General features: G+C 28.4%; 1 protein-coding gene across 6 annotated transcripts in view; it reads left to right on the top strand.

Annotated features, from left to right (window-relative positions):
* LOC136979914 (splicing factor, proline- and glutamine-rich-like) overlaps positions 1-22,425 on the top strand; it is a 105,276-nt gene that overhangs the window by 48,390 nt on the left and 34,461 nt on the right. For all 6 annotated transcript variants that reach the window (XM_067275956.1, XM_067275951.1, XM_067275952.1 and 3 more), the window contains 2 exons: positions 6,870-6,972; positions 11,106-11,188. In XM_067275956.1, coding sequence (XP_067132057.1) covers positions 6,870-6,972; positions 11,106-11,188 — 186 coding nt within the window. The remainder of the gene's footprint in view (positions 1-6,869; positions 6,973-11,105; positions 11,189-22,425) is intronic.

Consider the following 22,425-nt stretch of genomic DNA (forward strand, 5'->3'; position numbering starts at 1 on the left):
TGTGGATTTAAATCAATCACACACATTTTTATAAACTTATTTATAACTACAATGGAACATTGCTTAACGAGCATAATTCGTTCCAGAGTCTTACTTGTAATGTGAAACACTTGTTAAGAGAAACAAATTTTCCCATTGAAATTAACATAAAATATGATGTGTTCCACGTCAAAAAATGCTCAAATGTTTTATGTATAACATTTATTCAAAAAAAATTGTACAATATACACTGTTAAGGAGCATGAATCACAGCTAATATGTTTGATAAACACTCCAAACGATATTCCAAATTCTTCAGTTATGTAAAGGCTATAATTAAATATTAGAAATTAATTAATTTTACTAGAGGTAGGCAGTTATGTTTCCATTTTGTATTAAATTTAATAATTATAAATAGTTAATAAGAAATATGTGTGATCACAAGTTTGGAAAAATGTGTGATTACAAGCGACACTAAGATGCTAGTGGAACTAGTGCTAAACACAGACTGGTGGAGCATGCCGCATGCGCACAATTTGGGACTTTCCCTCTCCTCATCACTTGTTATGCGAAAATCGCTCGTTAAGCGAGGCAAATTTTTACAATTTGTTTTGCTCGTTATGCGAAATACTCATTGTGTGAGGTTCCACTGTACCTAGAAATTTCTCTGCCAAGAATGACTGACTATTTTCTATGCTAAAGTAGAGATTGAAAAATTGAGAAGAGTACAGATTTCAAGAAATTCAAGAGCAGCAGCTAATATTTCTACAAATGAAGAAGCCTGTACTGATCATCGAAGCATAGTTAATGCATGATAATACATTTTAAATAACAGGCTCTTTAGATTATTACTTCTGATTGGATAATAGAATGTCACATGGTCACTATAAAAAAAATTATTTTTAATTGTTGTAGAAGCTACATGATGGGGCTAACTTTTTTTAAATTTTAAATTTAATGAAGTAAGTTTAAAGTATGCCATTTCCAAAATATTTAAAAATGCAACCTGAGGGAAATTCAGTCGTCAAGCTTGAACTAAATGAGGCCACTGGCATCACTGCAATATAAGTGGAAACACTGATTCAAATCGATAAAACATTTATTTTATAGCTAATATTTTCACAAAATAACTAGCCTGTATGTTCTGTCAGAACATAAAATAAATATAACCAAAGTTTTATATGAATTAGACAAAAATTGCAGGAGTTAAGAATACATAAACACATGACATCTCTTATATTATTAACAGCAAGTTTATTGGCACCCTGAAAAGATGTTTATAAAAACCAGTGGAGAAGTTTGATACAGCATACACTATCTTATCCCATAAAATGGGCACAGTTAATATTAACCAAGTTAGATCTCTCATTATGCCAACTATACCATACCATACACGAGGTGTCTTCAAATGCACATTAGGAAAGATAATACAAAAGTGCACACTTGTGTATATATGCCACTGTACTAAGTTACTGGCTTCTTTAATGTATGCTTGGATTGAAAGTTATTTAGTATTTTAAATTTTATACAAATACTAGTATAATTGATGTAAAACAGATGTCTACACTGGAGTTTAAAAAATAAAGCAAAAAGGTGATTAACAGAATTGAAACTAAAGGTGACATTACTAATTAATAAATTTAATTCAAAATTATTGTAATTATTAATTAATTTTGTAATAAGATAGTGGTCTAAACCATCTACTTTCAGAAAAAAAACTTTATATTAATTATTAATATATTAATATATATAATTATATTAATAATTTAATAATTATTAATATATATAATATATTAATTATTAGCCAAACTATAGTCTAAATAACTGCCTAATATATTTTGGTGCAAAAGTTTCAGCTCAAGAAAAATTTTCCATTAATAAGGATGAATTAATGGTGATGTTGTCACAAAACCAGTTGTCACAAAACAAAGTAGATTGGACTGAGCGTCTATTACAGTATCATTTGGCTTATTTAAATTTTTAAAACATTTTGGGACTTTAAAAACATATTAATTAAACAGAATTATAAATTTAAAGGACTATTATTTAATATTGATAAAATTTGCTTTTGAAATACTATATTTTAATTCTTTCCAAACCTTTACATCCTTTGTTTGAGGGCAGGTGTTAATAAACTAGCCTAAAAGTAAAAAATTATAAATTATTCTAATTTAAATTCATTTATCATTTCTCAATTTTTGTCTTAATAAATTTGATTGTATATTAAAATATTGTAGTTAATTTTTAATTAAATTTTCTTTTAATTTTGTTAATATAAAATTTTGCAAAGTTCAATGACAATAAAACTAGATAAGTTATATGTCAAGTGACAAGACACTTAAATGCCAAAGTTCAGGAAAAAATAAAAAAACTTAATATCAAATGATGTTTCCTGTGTTAAACAGTCATTGTCAAGCTAGACATCTTTGAAAAAGGAATGGAATGTGATGGAACTTTAGGTTTAAAAAACTGCTGTTAATTTATGGTTGTTGTCCATGTGGTAAAGATTGATGATTTAGGAGACATGGTGTATAATTAGAACTTTATTCATGCCAGAAGGAAAGTCCATCTTTTTGAAGTTAATTGCTTCATTTCTTCTAGTTGCTTTATAAATCTTCAACAATTCCATATATTTGAATTGTTGTCTTCGGTATAATATAATGGATGGGTAAGTTTGGTGAAAGTGGACAACAATATTGGAGTTGGTGGTAGATGTGGTAGGGCTATTTCATCAGTAAGGTGGCTAGGCCCCTTACCGATGAAATAGTGATTTTCTTTGAGGTGGGTGTTCTGTTTTCTGCTTGAAGTGCTAATGTATTTTAAACTATGGTTAAATCTGTTAGGGAGGGGTGTAGTATATACCCGGGAAAGTGATGCATGTCTGCTTCATCTTTGGTATTTTTTTAGAAGGGAGAAAGACTGAAAGCAAGACAGAAATTTTTATTTTTGGCAATCTCCTTGAATAGGACAGGGCAGCTTTTTTTTTTGTTTTTAATATGTTCTAAATATAACAAATTTCTATTTTTACAACAGCTTAATTATTATTTATTAATAAATCATATAAAAGTAACTTTTTTTTTTGCTTTTGGGACTTATATACTACTATAGTTGCATATTAATAACAAGGATAAATTATTTTATATAATCAAGTGTCTTATTGTTAATGTTTCAGTGGTTAGAAAAAAAGATAAAATTGTTAATTAGAAAAAAATATATATTGTATTTTACGGACTATAAGACGTACTTTTTTCTTCGAAAAATTGCTTCCAAAATTCAGGTGCGTCTTATAGTTTGCAGCGTCTTATAGGTATTTTTTATTAAAAAAAATGCTTAAAAATTTAGGTGCGTCTAATAGTCCATAGCGTCTTATAGTCCGTAAAATACGGTAATTAAAAACTTTAGTTTGAAAAAATGTCAGGTAATCATTAATAAAGAGCATTTCTGATAAATGTGGTGGAGTGACTTGTTACACATACACATCTTTATAATAACATTGATATTACAAGGGTGGATCCAAAAAAAAGGTTACAAGAGTAATAAAAAATTATTTATTAATAATAGACAGAAAATACAAAAGGGAATTAAGTGGCATACTTGCCAATCACTTTTCTACATAATCACCAAATCTGTTCAGGCATTTATCTGAACACAGGGAACAACCTATATAACCTGATTTGGTAGAAATCGCATCCCTGCCCACTCTGCCAGTTCTCGGCAGCTGTTTTCACATCACTGAAGCAAACCTTGTTCCAGATAAGTGTTCCTTCATTTTTGGAAAAAGAAAATAGTCACTTGGTGCCAAATCTGGGCTGTATGGGGGGAGTGGCTTCAGACTTCCCACTTGAACTTTTGCAGCAATTGTTGAGTTTTGCAAGCAGTATGGGGCCTGGCATTGTCATGCTGGACGATGACACGTCACTCAACATGCCAGGGTGTTTGTGTCAGATACCCATAAGAAACGAATCATAGCTCGCACCTCCAAGCAAAACCACTTTTCTAAACATCTTGTCATTTCAATCACTGACGCATCAGCAAACTTACACTACCTACCCGCACAATCTCTATAAGACAACTAGTACCATATGGCCTCCACTCTGGGGAAAAATATTCCTTCCACATTAATTACTTTTGAAATGTTGCTGCTTGTAACCTTTTTTTTATCTACCTATGTAAGTAACATTAATGAGTTTTTCTTGCATTGAGATGTTCTTGTGCCAGAGCTATCATGCCTAAATGTAGTTTTGTGTGAATAATCCAGAAATCAATATCATCATAGACTATTTGAACTTGGTTGTTTACATATATTGCAATTTTCTGTTAACAGAAAGGAAGCAGAAAAAGCAATATTTTAATACATACTGTTAATTATATTGCTTTCAGCACCTGTCCTGGAGATATGAGTTATATGTTAGGGTGAGCCATAGAAAGGTGTTTTTTGTTTTTGTAATTTTCTGTAGGTTATCTGCATGAAATTACAATAGCATGATTTAGAAGAAAGATTGGCAACTGTTTTTGTGAGAGGAATTGATTTTTTACTTTTTTGGCTGTTATATATAATATAGGGAAAGTACGACAATTGGTCAAAAATGACTGCTAAAAATTTTTGGACTTGTACATCTTAAAATGTTGAGAAATGCAAAAACATTGGTGGGGTTTTTCTGTTTGTATGGATGTCTGTGTGGGGCACACAATTTTGTTCACCCTGTTTGAAGCTTAATAACTTCTGTGATTTTTGTTGAATATTTCTGAAATTTTGCAGAGAGGTTTGTTTATTGGGGGATTGATAGTAATAAATTTTGGTGATTAAAAGGTGCAGTGGGTAGGGAGATAAAGGGGATATCTCTAGTAGGGTCAGACTTAATGAGGATTTTACTCATTAGCATTTGCAATTTTTATAAAATCCATCCCTATCCTCAAAACAAAACTTTTTGCCATTTTATAATAGTTAAAAATATAAAAAGTTTTAAAAATAAAATAAATATAACAGATGTGCCACAAAACGTTGCTGGGAAAAGCAACTCGTTGATAAAGTTTTGAATTTTAATAATCAAATTAACAATATCCATATAATACAGAAATGTAAAATAATGTTATGTACACTGATACTATTTTTAATATGTATTTGTCATGGTGATTATTTTTAAGGAAATGAAATTGAGAATGAAAATATATATATGGAAGAAAATGTGATGAATTGTTTTACATTAAATATAATGATTCTATGATTATTGCCTAGATGCACAATTAGCAGAGATTTCGTTGCTAACTGTACTATTGTACTGTGATTTTTATAACTTTTGTTACTGCTACATTTTTTATTTAATAAAAATTTAATGATACTTATTTTCATTGATCTATTTTATGTATTTAGTTATCATAGTACTGGCTACTCTTATAGCAGAGGTATTAAAATTAATTTCATTAAGATTGTCTATACTTCCAAACTGCATTTTTTACAACAGTTACTTCATATCATTTTTTCATGTCAAATCATTTCTTCCATTATCATAGCTGTGAATCTGCTGACCATAGCCTTTTAATACAATAATAGTTATCATGCTAGTAAATGACTGTGTACAATGAAAAAGATATTTCTTGACAGTAATCTTTAAACTTAGGCTCTAGAAAATTGATCTTCAGATACAAAACTGGTGCTTATTGGTTAAAATATATTTTGATACATTGTTTTTTTCTGTGATCAAGAGACTATACATATCTTGTAGTAAATATTTCTCTAAGATGTAATAATTTACTGACACATCAGTCTAGAGTCTGTGAGAGTAGAGAAGTGGTATCAGTAGCAGTCAACATTCTGAAAAGCAGTATTCACCGGACCTAAAAAAACAAGTGGTTATCGAGCAGTCAAGTAAAGTACTTGTCATATAAATATGAATCAAAAAAGATTCAGGGACTCAGATTTTCAGCTCTGTAAAGATAGATTATCTGGGGATGCCTTATGTTCACAATCCTTCATTATTAATCTTATCAGATGATGATGGCCTAACTTTGTAAAGCTTAGTCTTAACTCTCATGAATGTTACAACTCTAATCCCTTGACTAGATAAGGTATAGGATAAGGTCTGTAGGGTGGGGGTAAAATGTTCTGAAAACTTCCATTAATAGAAATACCAAAACAACCAAGGATTAACAGTAACAATACGATTTAATGGGAGAAGGTTACAAAAAAATATTTAATATAACAATGATGATGATTAGTTAAATCAACATTAGTTATGACACAATGGTTATTACCTAAAAGGTTAAATGCCAATTAATTCAACAAAGATTTAACAAATTCTTCACAGTTGTCTGACTATATGTCTAGCTAAGCTAGAGAAACTTTTTTCAATTCTGCCATCAAGTGCTCATCATTTTATACCCTTTTGGTATAGTGATATAGTTGCTGTCTACCCTTTGATTATTAAGGATGTTTGAAAGTCACATAGTTTATGGCATCTCTTGGAGTATGAATGTTAAGTTGCTTTTGGAATTTTGTTTGTCCAATCAAGAGCATGAAACAGTTGCCCTAAACTAAAATAAATGTAACTAAACTAAAATAAGTAAACAAATGAAAAAAGTTGGGTTCCCTCTCACAACTGGAATTTATGATAATTGCAGTTTAAACAAATTTCTGTTGTTTGATTTCTTAAGTTTTTGGAGACTTATTTTAGCAATTGTCAGTATATAAACAAATCTTTTGAAATTTCACTGTAAGCAATCCAAATTATGAATAAATGTTAATTTGTTAAGATAAATCATTAAAATGAAGTCTACACACTAAAACTCATTATCAAATTTATGAAACTAGCTTTTAATTTTTAATAATTTAGTTTATTTGGATATTTCTTATTCAGTAAATAGTTTTTATTTATTAGAAATTTTATTTTCAGCAAGAAGCAGCTCTCAGACAAATGCAAGGTTCTGGGAATCAAGGTATGGGAGATCATATGGGTGCTGCTGCTGCCGCTGCTGCTGCTGCAGCCATGGGTCCAGGTATGTTAAGTTTTAATTTATATTAGTTTATTAATTTGTATTAATATATTTTTTAAGTTAATACTTTATTAATATACTTTAACACGGATGTCAAGAGTATATGCTAGATGATGATCAATGTTAAGTCAAGAAACCTTAACTGTAATAGTACTTTTAATTGTAAATATATTTTACACTATAATGGTATTTTAACATTAAAACAATTTTAACTGTAAATGCGTAATTTTGAACGGAATGTATGTGTGTCAACACCACATATAAGAAGTCATGCAGACAGATGAGGGGCTTATGCCTGAAACGTGTATAGGCCTATAGAAGATTCCGAATAAAGATGATGTAGAAATGCCCTGTGTCTATCTATGCACCTGGTCATGAAGATAAAAATTTTATTAATATATTTTTACTGTTATACAATAATTTTAAGGTTTTATTCTATAAATGAGATAAAACAAATTAATAACAGACTATATTTCAGCTGCAAATTTAAAGTAAAATCAAATGAATTTCTTTTAAAGCTTTTCTTGATAACAAAAACTGTTGTAACCCAAATAATTCTTACAAGACAAAAATGCTTGTTTTAAAATTTGTTTTTATTATTTTCAATATAAGGATACAAGGGTAATTCATATGTTTTTTTTATTTGCATATTTCTATATACATTTTGAAAAAGGAACCATTTAAAAAATAATTTTTATAAAGGAAGGTTTAATTCTTAAAAAAGAGAGTTTATTTTATTTGTTTTTGAAAATATCCTTATATTTTTTTGTAGTGTTCTGAAGGAATTCAAAAGTGTTAAATTTATAAATTTGATTCAAATTTTTTTGGGTATGGTGATGGGATGAGGTCCTGGAAAACAAAATAAATAGAATGATTGATTCCCATACTCTTCTTACTGTTTAATTTGTCTTAATTTTACATGGAATCAGTTTATTCTGAAATTAGCTGTCTTATACAGGATGTGGCAGGTTAGGTTAATCTGATGGGTTTTGAAAATGGCAATGACTGAAACTGTATGAGTGGGGAGAATGACCTTAAGTACACATGCTGTTTTTTAACTCAATTATTTAGTATCAATTGAAATTTGTGTAAAAAATAATTTTGCATTTTGTTCTATCAGAACTTTTATAAGTTACACACAAGCAACCTTTACAGTATTAAGGCTATTGCTTAGTATGGTGTAGCAATTTATGGAATGATTGGTCCATATTTCATTGATGACAAAAAAAGATAGTGGGGGTGTCTGTAATTTCAGCTTGTTACATAAAAATGCTTTATAACTGTTGGAGTTGGGTTAATGTGGTGTTGAATATCAGAATCTGTGGATTAAACAGAACAGGACAACTGCTTACACTGGGAACAATTCAAAGACTGTGGCAGAGTTGAAATGGAACATCAGGGATGAAGTGGCAGCAATTCTCTCTTAAATGTTGCAGAAAGTCATGCACAGTTTTAGTTATTATTGCAAGAATGCATAGACAAGAAAAGTTGCTACCTCTGGACATAATATAAAAATAGTGATTGTTTGTAAATTCTAGATTAAATGCTTTGAGGTTAAATACAGAATGATAAGTTGATTTAGCATAATTACCTTTAACCCTATTACCTTTAAGGTCCTAATGTGCTGAAGTTGCCAGGAAATGCCGGGTGTGTCTCGCTTACAGGAAATACTGCACCTGACTATTTTTGATATGCTGCATAATGGGCAGGTCTCTTCCAACTCAGACTTCCTGGCATATATATTTTTTCCATTAGGGATAACAGATACAATAGAGACCTGCTTTCCAGTGGTCAGCTAAGCGCTCCATGGGAATTAGGCTACAAGAGCATCTTGTCGATATATGACACATGAGAACTACCATGGCCCTTCCTACATACACAGCAGATCTGGACATTGTAGCAGACTTTAACTCAGTGGTTCTTAACCGGTGGTCCTTGGACCACTTGTGGTCCCTGACCACTTGTGGTCCCTGAAAGCACCTGAAGTGGTCCGTGAAGTCATCCTAAAATTATTAAATAAATGATGACGAGTTCTGTCAGTTCAAATTTCAAATACATTTTGCTTATTTAGTGGATTTTTTTGCACAACTAAATAAATTGAACCTTCAACTGCAAGGTTCAGGAAATATGAAATTGGAAGGCACTAGCAATATATTTGCATTTGAAGATAAAATCAGTGCGTTTATCGCTAAAATCGACCTATTTATTGATCAGCAAAGTTGAAAGAGAGAATTTTTCTGTGTTTGATACATTGAACCCTATTATTGACAGACAGTGTGCTGAGATGCCCACCAGTGGCTGAGCGGTTCTGTTGCTAAATGCTGGGAGTTTGGTCGCGGGTTCCCGCTGCGTTCGGACAGGGTGGTCACGTGGAGTTTTCCGGGTTTTCTCCATGTTTGTAACACCTGAATAGGGACCATTTTCTTTTAAAAGACCTCCTGGAAGGCATTATTCCCACGCGTAACATCGCATCCCAGAGACGGCAACGGGAAACCTCTCTGGGTTTAACTTTCCCTAGTAAATACCTTGGCGTGTTATTAACCTTACTAACCTGCGCCAGGTGTCGCCGTAGTCCGGTAACGGATATAGAAGGCACAGAGAAGAAGTGTGCTGAGATTAAAGGACAAATACAAAAGAACATTACATTCCATTTGCAAAACTTGAAAAATGAATTCAATCGCTATTTTCCTGACTGCAAGGACAAAGGTATTCGGAAACTGATCCGCAATCCTTTCATAGTCAATATTTCTGAGGTGCCGGATGAAACACAAGAAGAGTTAATTGAAATGCAACACGATAGTAACTGCAAGGATACTTTTGAGACAGGAATTAATCTTGAAGATTTTTGGAGCCAAACAGTTATTGCTTCCTCTAAAATTTGAGAAATCGCTTTACAGTACCTAACTTTATTTTCAACCACATATTTATGCGAGCAAGGATTTTCAGTGCTTTTGATAATTAAAAATAAACATCGAAATCGGTTGGATGCCAGTGCCGACATGCGTTTGGCTTTGAGTAGCATTGAACAAAGAATCCAGCAGTTGGTAAACACTATGCAGTTACAAAAATTGCACTAAAATAATATAATTAATGTAACATTTTCGCAAATAATATAATACTCTTGGTTCCGAATAATTTTATACGTGTTTAATTTATAGAACAACCTTATAAGCACTTACATTACTGCCAAACAGCTCGTGGTCCATGGCAAGAGAAAAATTTTGATAAATGGTCCCTTATCACTAAAAGGTTAAGAACCACTGCTTTAACTGGACCAAACTCATCCTCGCTTTGCCCCCCCCCCCCGAACATCTCAGATGGCTGGAAGCCATGCAGATATTTAAATCCAACTTTACATCAACATTCATAAGTTATAAAGAGGAAATAGTTGTTAATTGCCTGGCAAGAGTTGATTGACAACACTGTTTAGTCGTTCATTGAGTTTCGATAAGGCAACTGATTGTAGGCACAACATGGTTTTTAAATTTTTCAAGCTTATATTTGAACGCTTGTTCAAATTTTTTATCCCAAAAGCTTTTACGAAGAACCATCGGGTAATGGTTACAAAGTGTGATGAAGAACTCGAGTGGAGTTTGAAAACGTTTGTTTTTGTTTTGTTTATGTGCTCACTGTAATCAGTTCAGAGTATGTGATATTTATAATTACATAACTTGTATGTTGTTTTAATTTAAAAGCTGTCAGATTACTCTTCCACACACTGTATAATGACTAGTCATTCAAAAGTATTCAAGTAAAAATAAATAACTTAAATATAAGCCTCATGTGTTTATACAGTTTCCAAAAATGCATTGCTAATCATTGTTTTTATCTAAGTGGGTCTTATTTCTGTTTATTTCTGCAGATTACATAATGTACTTATTGGGTTCTATTCCTTTATGACTATAATAAATGGTTTTTAAAGCAAAGCATTTATAAATATAGTTTGATATAAATATATTATCCAAATTTCTTTCATAAATTTCTGAATTATACTAATTATTTTTAATAAAATTAAAATTTAATAATTACTTGCTTAAATTTGTTTTAAGATATTCTGTTACAATGGAACTAATTTAACTGAAATGAAGGTTTGTTATAGAAATGACTATTTTAGCTTACTTAAAAATTTAATATAGGACCAGGAGGACCATCAGGAGGGTCTGGAATGTCTGGACCAGGAGCAATGATGCAAGGACCTGGAGGAATGGGGATGCCACAGGTAATGTAGTTAGTTCAAATTTCATGACTGTTAAATGAAAAAAATTTTATAGACATTTTCCAGTGAAATATATTTCAAAATGAAAATATTTGTGTTTGATACCTGATATTATTCACTTCTAGTAAATGTTGGTTATTTCAGATGAAAAAATTTTGTTGACATGAAAAATTTAATGTCAACAGTAGAAACAATAGATGTTACTGAAAATATTGTTGAGAAATTGTCTTAGATTGATCCGAGTATATAATACTGACAATATCAAATCATTATTGATTATCTTTTATTAAAAATATAATATAAGGTCTGAGAATATGGTCATATTAATTGCAGAAATATCTAAATTTTTTGTTAAAATCAATATATTTTTCTATATTTTGTATGAATCAGGATTGTAATTCTGCAACAAACTAAAAATGAAAGACAAATAATAATTTTTATTAAAATTTTAAATATTTGGTTATAATTTATAATAATTCATTTATTTTAATTTTCTTAATAATAATAAGATTCATAAATATAAAAAGTGGAGTATTTATTTATCATCTGAACAAGATTTATTTTTTGTAATTTTGTAGACCTGCATAACTTTGATGAAAATTGAATTTAGTTATCTCTTAACTCACTTAAGTACGAATATTATTTTTATGTATTTATTAATTTGATTCTTTAGTGAGCATCCAAACTTAATGTTTAAAGTTACTGAAAAGTTCAAAATTGACAGTGGTGGTACTTTTGCTCTGACCCAGACATAGATAGAATATTCATGACAACAAAATAACAACTTTAATTTTTTAATATAATCTCCCTCAGTTGTAATACTTTTTTCTCAATAGTACTCCAACATGTCATCTGCTTCATGGAAGAAAAGTGGTCCAGGTTCATAAAAACCATTGGTTAACAGTATATATTTCAACTTAACTTAAAAATTTCCACAGAGACAGATTTTGATTTTGGAAAACAACCTGAAATCACTAGAGGTTAGATCTGGCAAAGTGGATGTTTAACCAGCTGGTATTCTGCTTGAGCATAGCTGCTATGACAATGTGTGTAATTTACTGCATTATCCTTTAGTCAACTTTCCACACAATGTTTCTTTAATTGCAAAATGCAGTTTTGAAATTAATTGAGCATAATACATTCCCGTTACCGTGGACTCTCTCTTAAATGATCAACTAATACAACTCCCTATGTATCCCAACATAATAATACAATATGCAATGTTTATCTTCATATGAAGTTCTATTATATTTAAATTTATGACATCACTGTTTAAGTCATATGAAAGAGTACAGTCGCCTAAAGTCTCTTTGTCCTTGTGTTTCTTTTGGACTCATACTCTTCTTCTGGAAGTACTTAATTTCTAATATATATAATTTATGTACTCTATCAGAACTTTTGCACTGTTAAAATATGTTTTACTTACATAATATCAACTAAAATTTGTATAAACACTACAATTAGTTCAGGGGACAGAGTATAAAGATCTACCTCATATAAAACATAGCATGTTTCAAAAAGATTGACATTTTCCAAAATTTATTTCTGAACAATATAGTTTGGGAATATGAGATTTTTACTACAGGAAAGAAAAATACTGTTTTGCAGTCATTGCAGTAATTTAACAAAAATTTAATATACACCATTGGTCCCATGGCAGATATCTTAATTGATAATTCAGTTCTTCCCAAACATAATCAGCATAACTCCTGTGACAGTAGTGAAATCACAAATTAGGAGCAATGGTGGTACAAGTCCAAGATCTTAAACATAGTCCCAATGGAAGAGATTGCAGGGCATGAGATCTAAGGAGAGTGCAGTCATTATTTCTGGCATGTCTTATTCATCTCTTTGGAGGAATGTCATTCAGATAACCTTGTACCTGCACATGAGAATGAGGTGGTGTCCTATCCTGCTGAAAAATGAAGTCTGCATACCACTACTCATGTAGTCATATGTACTACTAATGTAATGTGAAACACTCATTAAGCAAAACAATTTTTCCCATATAAATTATTGTAAAATACAATGTGTTTCATGCTGAAAAAATACTCAATATTTTATGTATAACATTTATTCAAAAGAAATTATACAATATATATTGTTAAGGATTGTGAGTCATTATTATCTTATCCGCTAGCACAGAATGAACCAACCTGGAATGCAAATTTGATTTGCAGAAAACAGAAAAAAAAATTGAAATTTAATTTGGAATTGGTCATTAAATTTAATATGAGATGGCAGCATAATTGCCTACCTCTAGTCAAATGATTTAATCATCAACCACATCTGCATCATGTTTAAGTATATTCAGTGGAGGTTCTTTTCTAGAAAGAAAAATGATTTGTATACCCACATCTTGGTAATTGCACAAAACATGGTGGTTATCAAAGCAATCTCCCTCCTTCATGTCTCAAGTGGCACTGAAAAAGTTTTGTCATTTAGCTTTAAAGAGGAGTTTCTTGGTGAGTTTTGTTTGCAAATGTTTACTATAAATTGTATTTCACAGCTGATGGAGTCCACTTTAGTGTATTTTAGGGTGCAAAAGTCTAATTGCTTGATTTGCTGCCATTTTTTTTAATACTTTCAGTGGTATCTCCTGGAATTGGAAATTAAACTTTGACAGTTGCTTCATGATAATTACTGCTTTATTACAGGACAACAAATTTTTGCTGAAGAAACAGATTAGTGAAGAGAAGTCTTTTTGAAACATGCTTTATAAATATTTATCAGAAAAATTATTTTTGGATGAAAGTGATAAAAATAACAATTTGAAATAACTAATTTCTGAATAGAAACATAATCATTAGTATTTAGTCTGGAATGAATGAAAGATAACTTTAAATTTATTTATTTTTCATTAATAATAATTTTAAATTTTTAGATTATCTATCTGTATGTCTAAATATGTATGTTTAAAATTTATCTTAGAGGATACTATAAGATACAATTTGGGCTACACCTCATTTTTATAATAAACCCCTTATATACAAAAGACTTTGTATAACTTTTTGTACTTATCAGACAAATGTGTATATGCATCCAATTGAAAAAAAAATCTGTTGCAATTTTACAATATTCTGATTATAATTGTCTTAATATTGTCTTGTTATACAATTTGTTTTGCTCATTATGCAAATTACTAGTTATGAGAGGTGCTCATTAAGTGAAGTTCCACTGTACAAAGATCTGATAGTAACTTATGTATATTAGCCTGTGCTTCATTTGGTTATGCATGTGAATTTTCTGCATTCATAAGACTGATTAAAATCAACCCTTTATTACATGTGTAATTATAATCAATCATGTTTAAGGAGTATAATTCTAGATAGTAAAAACTTTTTTAATGGTACAGTATTTTTATTACTACAAGTTTTTCTTTTATATATGATTGATAAATTCACATTTTGTAAGTCGTCTTGCTATCAGATATTCATAATCAAGATCTATTTTGTCTTCCTAATACTTACTCATTTGTCCTCTACTTCTTATACCGTGTAATGAAAATTAAGGAAAAAGCAATTATGTGAAAAATAATGTATGTAAAGATAGATTAAAAATAAATTGCAAATATTAGTTCTGATTAGAACAGGAAAGCTGTCAGCCATTAATTGAATGAAATTATAGTGCATTAGCCTAATACACTCATCCCTCGATTTACATGGTAGATACGTTTCTAGAAAAGTCAGGCAAACCAAAACTGTGTAAAATGAGACGTAACATTTCGTTGCTCGAAATAATTCAAACAATGCTTATTTACATTTTATTGGATGTTGTTTATAACCTCAGCATGTTTTATAATTTTACACCCAATAGAAGTTTGTTTCGGACCATTTTTTTGGTCCCTGTCTATAGAGATAGTGTATTGGATCAAAAAAATTTTGATGTATTTGAGTATTTATGGTAACTGATACAAATTTCAGGGGAAGACGTTTCTAGACAGATGTGCATGAGAATAACCCGAGAAATGGCTACCAACAGCTGTCTCAAAAACTTTTTTTGTTTTCATTTAAAGACTGTGTAAAAGCGAAACCATGCAAATTGAGTACCATGCAAATGAGGGATAGGTGTATGTTGAAGTCATGAATCATTCTAAATATAAAAAATAGTTGGATTGGATAAGGTTAGTATGTATAAGTTATATGATTTTATTTCACATGTATGTATTTTTCTGGAATTTGCAAGTCTTGAATATAATATTAGAAACATTGTTTAGTCTAGGTCTAGATATGCTGTTTATCATTAGCATATAACTATGTAAACCATTAGAATTTATGAAAATGAGAAATTTCACATATAAAAGTACAACCCCTGATCAAAAGTATGGAATATTGTTCACTTTGCAGCATGTCATTCAATTCGGCTTTGTTTCAAAACTCAGACATTAAATTATTAATTTTTTTTAAACAAAATTTATTTGCAGTTTTGTATAAGTAACAACAGAAAAGAGATGACAGCAATTATATAAAAAATTTAAGAAAGCATTCTCAAAACTTTAGCAATATTAGACAAAAATATGGAATATAGTAATCACAGATGCATAAGTATGGAATAAAGTAAATTAATATTGTGTGGGTCTATCTTTGGTCTTTATTACTGCTTTAATATGTCTCCGTATTAAAGTCATTAACTTTCCACGTAAGTCTACAGATAATTTTGCCCAGCTGGTTTGAATAGCACTCTTCAATTCAGACAATGAAATCTGTTTCTTTTTCAAACCAGTTTATTCTAAACATTCATCAAATTCTATTGGATTTAAATCTGGGTTGTTTGGTAGCCAATCCAAATGTGGAATATTATTGTTTAGGAATTATTGGCATGGTGGGAAGATGCATTGCCATCTTGAAAGATAGTCAGAGTGACTAAAGTGTTCCCATGTAATTTTTCTTACAAAATTGTCCAAAATTTTTGAGTAAATGTCTGCATTCACTGTAGTGTTGACAATTTTCAAATGTTCATGTCCTGCTGTAATCATACCAGCCAAAACCATAACTCCACTTGGTTCATTGTAATTGTAATATGCAAGTGTATGAAACTTCAAAACGTATTTTTCTATTGTGTGAAATTTGGATCCATAATGCATATTGGTTCCACATACAGATTGTTGCAAGCCACATTATGAGATCACAAGTACAATGCAGCAAAAGGAAAGATTAATATGGCTCTGGTGTGTTATGCCACCAATCTGGCCCTTGTCCCAACAGAGGATTTCCCCCTGTTGGGATGAGGCTAGTGTAATACATTGGGTCTTTGACTGGCAACACATAAGGGCATTGGAGGCCATAGAAATCTACAGAGCCGACAAGAGTGGAGCATGCATCAACTCCATTTAGAAATTTTGTTTTTGAAATAAGGTGTTCTAATAGAAACTTATCATTGGATTTTCTCCAAACTTTGCTACCATTATTATCTTCGTATCCTGTGCAAATACATGACCCTCTGTGAACATAACTTGTTTTCAATGCATCAAATCTTCAATGTGATAGGCTTTTGACCACTGCAGATGTAGTTTTTATGCTTTTCAGTTAGACACAGTTTCTGCTTTGCTTTTCTTAATATGTAGTCTAGTCATGAGCCTTCTGTGAGTTTGTTTTTTTTCTTTTTAGATATATCTTTCCAAGACTTAAATCTCATCAAATACTTTTTCCTATTTTCTTCAAATTTCACTTAATAGAAAAAAATGTTTTGAAGTTTCATACACTTGCATGTTACAACTACTACAAATTCTATCAGGATCTGTTATTAGTCTACTATTATACAACAAAATATAATTTTGACCACATCTTAGTTGAATTAATCATTTTACATAGTAATTTATATCCATAGACAAATAATCTTCACACACAAAAGTTGTTTTAATTCTACAGTATCATTTCAAAATTATTACAAATTTATTTTTCTGAAAAATGTTTTTGTTAATTGTATAAAAAAATTGCAGTAATAGCTATCTGACAAATGAAATGTAATTTACAATTTAAATGAAATGTAAATATAATTGAAAAACTAAGTTGCAACATTTATGATATCATTAATTACAAATGAAATTTTTTCTTAAAAGATTTTTTCAATACTGTACAAATTTGATCAGTTCATTATCAATTTTAATATTTCACCAGATAAGTGATATATCAAAATCTAATTCAAAAATAGTTTGTGTCCCCACATTGGAATAATTTTTACAATGTGTTTTTTTAATTTAATTCTCTGAGAGTAGATAGTGGACAGTTTTCATGTTTATGTAGCTTGCTTTAAATTTTTATTTTCTAAATGTCAATAACAGTTACAGTACTTTTACACAGTTACCTTATGTATGAATAAACATTTCTCTGATGTGTTTTCAATCTACTATGTAGTACCTTAACTCATATTACATTCAAAGTGATTTGCTCTTCATCAATTTTTTGAAGCAAATAAATTTAATGGCTTCAAAATATTTTTAGAATATATATATTTTTAGTCTACTGAAAATTTCTTATGTGGAAATATACATTCACTTTTGCCATGAACATTATTCAAAAATACATTTAACTAACTCATTTGAGAGTTTTAATGGAAATTAAGAAATCAATTTTATTTCCCAGTGTGTCAAAAAAATTTATAATTATCAACTTCATATCAAGTTTTTAATGAACCTGAATAGAAGAAACTGGATGACTAAAAATTAAACAGAAAAAACAAATTTTAATTTTAAAATTTAAAATATTGCATGTGAACTTTTACTTTGAATGCATTGAGTTCTAAAATGTTTTCATTTTAAATCACATTTAATATGAAGGTTATTGTTGAGTGTAATGTAAAATGTTTCTCCTCTTTTGAAATTATTGGTGGATATGACATGTTTTTTCGTTTATGTTTAACTTCAGTATTTAAATAAAAAAAATCTATAGAAATCATTGTCAAGATTATTTAAGATATTTTTTATTTTTTAAGGTTTATAAAAAGTATGATTATTAAAAAACTTGCTTTTAGAAAAAATCTATTAATTAGCAACTGATAATGAATTTAAATAATAGTTATCATTGTTTTACATTTAAGTGTTTTTATACAGTTTAAAAGATTGTATGGTAATCTCATACACTGTTTTTCAATATAAAGTTTTAAATTATGATTTTATAAAAATTTTGTGTTTAATATCATCAATTTTTGTCAGTAATATCTATTGTAATAATAATTCTGAAATAACCAAAAAATGTAACCTTCTTGATTGTTTCACATTAGATAATTCTGTCTTTATATTGATCATGCATTATGCTGCTGACCTACTTGAATATTTGTAGTATTTCTTCTTCAAGATCTTCCATTTATAAGACTGAATATAAGTGATTTTGAATAAGTTTATTATCTGTTTTGTTTTTGATTATTTAACAAAACATATTTCTACTGATAATTGTTTGCTATTAATCTCAAATGTTGTAACATAAAGTTTATTTTTATTAATATGTATTGATTGTAAAAAAGTAAATGATTGATAATTAAAATTAATATAAATTAAAGTGTCGTTCTAAAATACAACTGTATGCAATAATGTTTGTATAGTTCAATTGAGTTTATAAATGGTGATTTGTGTACACTCTTTATTGTTGCCTTTTTAGTTTGTTTTTAAAATGTCTTGAGATTAATTTATGATTGATAATAAATTTCCTCTATATAATAAACATAAAATTTTAAGTAAAGTACAATGATATGAAATTTAAATTAGTGCACTATTTTGTTTTCTGTATGATTTGTGTATTATCTGAACTTAATTTTTGAAAAACTGTATAATATCAAATGTGATGCTGCAGGCTGAAGTATAGTAATGTTCTTTTAAATATTCATCTTTTAATGATTCAGTTTATAACTTCATTCATTCATTGTTTGATTACATTAACTTGATTACTATTATTCTCCCTTATGACATTCTTATTTTGGCATTTTTATAATTCACTGTGATCTTGTGAATTAAATATATTGAAAAAGCATGAAATATATGTCAGAGAATTCTGATGTTATAATGCTTTTAATTTACATTGATAATTTATTAATAATAATAGTATTATATTTAATTAAATGGCAATGTATAGGAAATGAATTGTGTGTTAAGGAGTATAGCATATGCTCTATGTATGATGATGATAGTTAATAATACATGTATTTTCTATAAATCGTTATTTTTTTATGGAAAAAAAATTATCTTAATATGTTTGAGTTTTAATTCAAATTTAGTATATATAGTTTAATTATTAGGATTCGATTTAGCTATATAGAAGTAGATGAATCTTTCTCGGAAGAATGTTTTTTACTTTTGAAAAATTCACTTTATTCTATAAAGCCGTATAATTATAAAATTTGCAATTTTGAGATTATGTTAATTTATGGAATTACTATATAAAAATGCTTAACTCATTTCATGATTTTTATTAGATTGAAAAACAAAAATTTCTGAACCACTGTGAATAATATGGATTTATATATAAAGTTTGTTGCACTGATTTTGCAAATTTATTGAAGAAATTCATAATAATCAGATTTTTTTTGTTTTTTGAAGACAACTTTGATTTCAGAAAATGCAAATTGTGATTATTTATACATTTGATGATAAATTTTTATTTTTTGAACAACAAATTTTCTATTTGAAATATTGTATGATTTTACAGTTACCAATACTTTAAAATAATTTTAAACAATATATATAGGATATTGTACTCTATTAAAAATGCATACTTCTAATAGAAAATGTATTGATGTATTATCACCAATATTCTATACAGAAAAAATTTTTGTTGTAAAAAAATTGAAGTTTGCAATATATTATAATAATGACTAACAAGGGAATTTTTATTCAAGCAAGTTTGAAATTGTATAAAATTTTAGGTTTTAGAATGAAATTGTCAAAGATTTATTTTTATGATAGTATATATGAATAACCATTAGTGATATAAATTCAATAATCATGTCATACAGAATTTATTAAAATATTTTAGAATTTCAGCATAAATTTCCAATGAAATTTCTATATTAATATTTCATTCAGTTAATTATTATTAAATTTTTCAGTTTATTGTGAAAATTGTTAGTAACCATTGTTGAATCCATTTGAATAATAATTTAGCATAAATATCACCTTAAACAGAAAAATTATATACATCTAATTAAAGTTGCCTTTTATAGGTATTGCTTTTTTCATTAAAATCTTAGAATAAAATTTACTTGTAAACTTACTCCTTAAAATTCCATAAATGTAATATGCTGAATGTTTAAATAGATGATATAATGATCATGTTCAGTTACTGTAATGCAGATTTAATAAACTACACATGTAGTTTATAGTACCAAAAGTCTGTTTATAGTACATCTATTATTTATCAGTTACTTAAATTTTGAAATATTACCATTTTTGAATAAATATGATTTTGTAAATTTTAATAATCCATTTTAAATCCAAATAGACTCTTTTTATAATAAATGACGATAATTTTTAATTTGTAGAAAATATTAAATTGCATATATTAACAATGCAGTACATACATTATAAATATCATTATTTTATGAAAGTTTCATCTGTTGTGTATTTGAAATTACTTCATTTTTAATTGAACCATATATATACAATTTAAAATTTGAAAATAATGTAGTGGAATTTACAAAAATGAAAGTAACATACAGTAAATATTTTTAAAACATTTCAGAATTGATTTTCTTATTTTAATCATAATATATTGACTTCATATTCAATCATAAGCAGAAAAATTTATCTGTGAAATCTGTAAATGAATGTTTTATTAAAGATTAAGAAAGATTATTTATTTTTAAATTTTTATTTCAAAGAGAAGTATAACTTAATTCAATATTTTATTTGACATAGCCTTATGCAAAATTCTTTATCATAAATAATTTAAATAATGTATTAAGTCTTTATACATTTGTTATAATCAATTAATTTTTTATCAGTTTAGGAACAGCAGTTTTGAAAATGAAATAAACATATTTCTTTGCTGTCAATGATAAGCTTGACTTTAATCGTGGTAGTTGCCATCTTTAATCTTTTTTATCCAAGCCAAATGATTCTACCATTCATCCAGATTAGTTTGATCGTGATCCAGTTGATTCTAGATGACGTTTGTATACATCGATAGAGATTGATCAGATCACTACAGTTTGTTTGTATACAGGATTTCAGGGATCAGAGTAATATTGGATCAGTTTGATTCAAAAAGTATATGCACCACAAGTGTGTGGTGCATTGGACTCCCATTGTACAGAAGCTCAACATTTTGCTATTTTTCCCAAAGTGTGATTTGTGATTTAATTTTATGCTGAATGTTGACATTATTATATCTTGAATGTAATCTGGCTTTAGTTATTTGAATAATTGAAAATTTGGGTCAGTTGTTGAATTGATAGATCTAATTTTTAAACTTTTTACTTTTTTATTCTATATAATACTAACATTTCAGATTGATCTTTGTGTATGTCATTGATAATTTTGATTTGTGTGATTTTTACATTTTTTTTTTTCCCCAGCTGGAATCATGTAATCATGTATTCATAATAATATTTAACATTATTGTTTTTAATTTTGTCAAAATGAGTTTTAAATATATTTAATGAGCATTTTAACTGAAATTAAATTTTTTTTCTTTATATAAAAATTAATATAGAAATAATGTAGATTTATAAGATTAATATGTATATATATATAAATTATCTAATGTGTGTGTATGACATCCAAGAAGGTTACATAAAATAAATCTGTCATTTGAGTTAAATTTATTTTGTTCTCATATTTTTTTTATAGTTATTTTCTGTGAATGTAAATTGTTTTACCTCAACTAAAAAGAAGTAATATAAATATATTAAAAATGGCCTCTCATGTTGTGAAATGTATTGTACCTTGAAACACTTAATTTGTAAATTTCTTTGCAAATTCATAATTCTAATTCAAGCTTGTTTGATACTCAATGTATTCTTAGTGAATTACTTCTAATATAATTAATTTGTACTTTCAAGTGTATAAATTTATACATACTCATATTTTTTAAAGATTTACATTGTTTTTATATTAATATTGAATTTTCTATGTACTTTTTTAATTTCTTGTATTTTTTCCTCTTGGCATATTGTGGAAAGGAAATTTTTAGTCTTGTTTATTTTGAATATTTTAAATAGTTTATAAATGTATATATGTATATACACTTATGAAATAACAGCATTGGAACATTGAGTTTTAATAATTTTAAAATTATATTAGTTAAGGTTCA

This window comes from Centruroides vittatus, unplaced genomic scaffold (genome assembly GCF_030686945.1).
Source record: "Centruroides vittatus isolate TY-2023 unplaced genomic scaffold, ASM3068694v2 contig_651, whole genome shotgun sequence".
NCBI classification, from domain to species: domain Eukaryota; kingdom Metazoa; phylum Arthropoda; class Arachnida; order Scorpiones; family Buthidae; genus Centruroides; species Centruroides vittatus.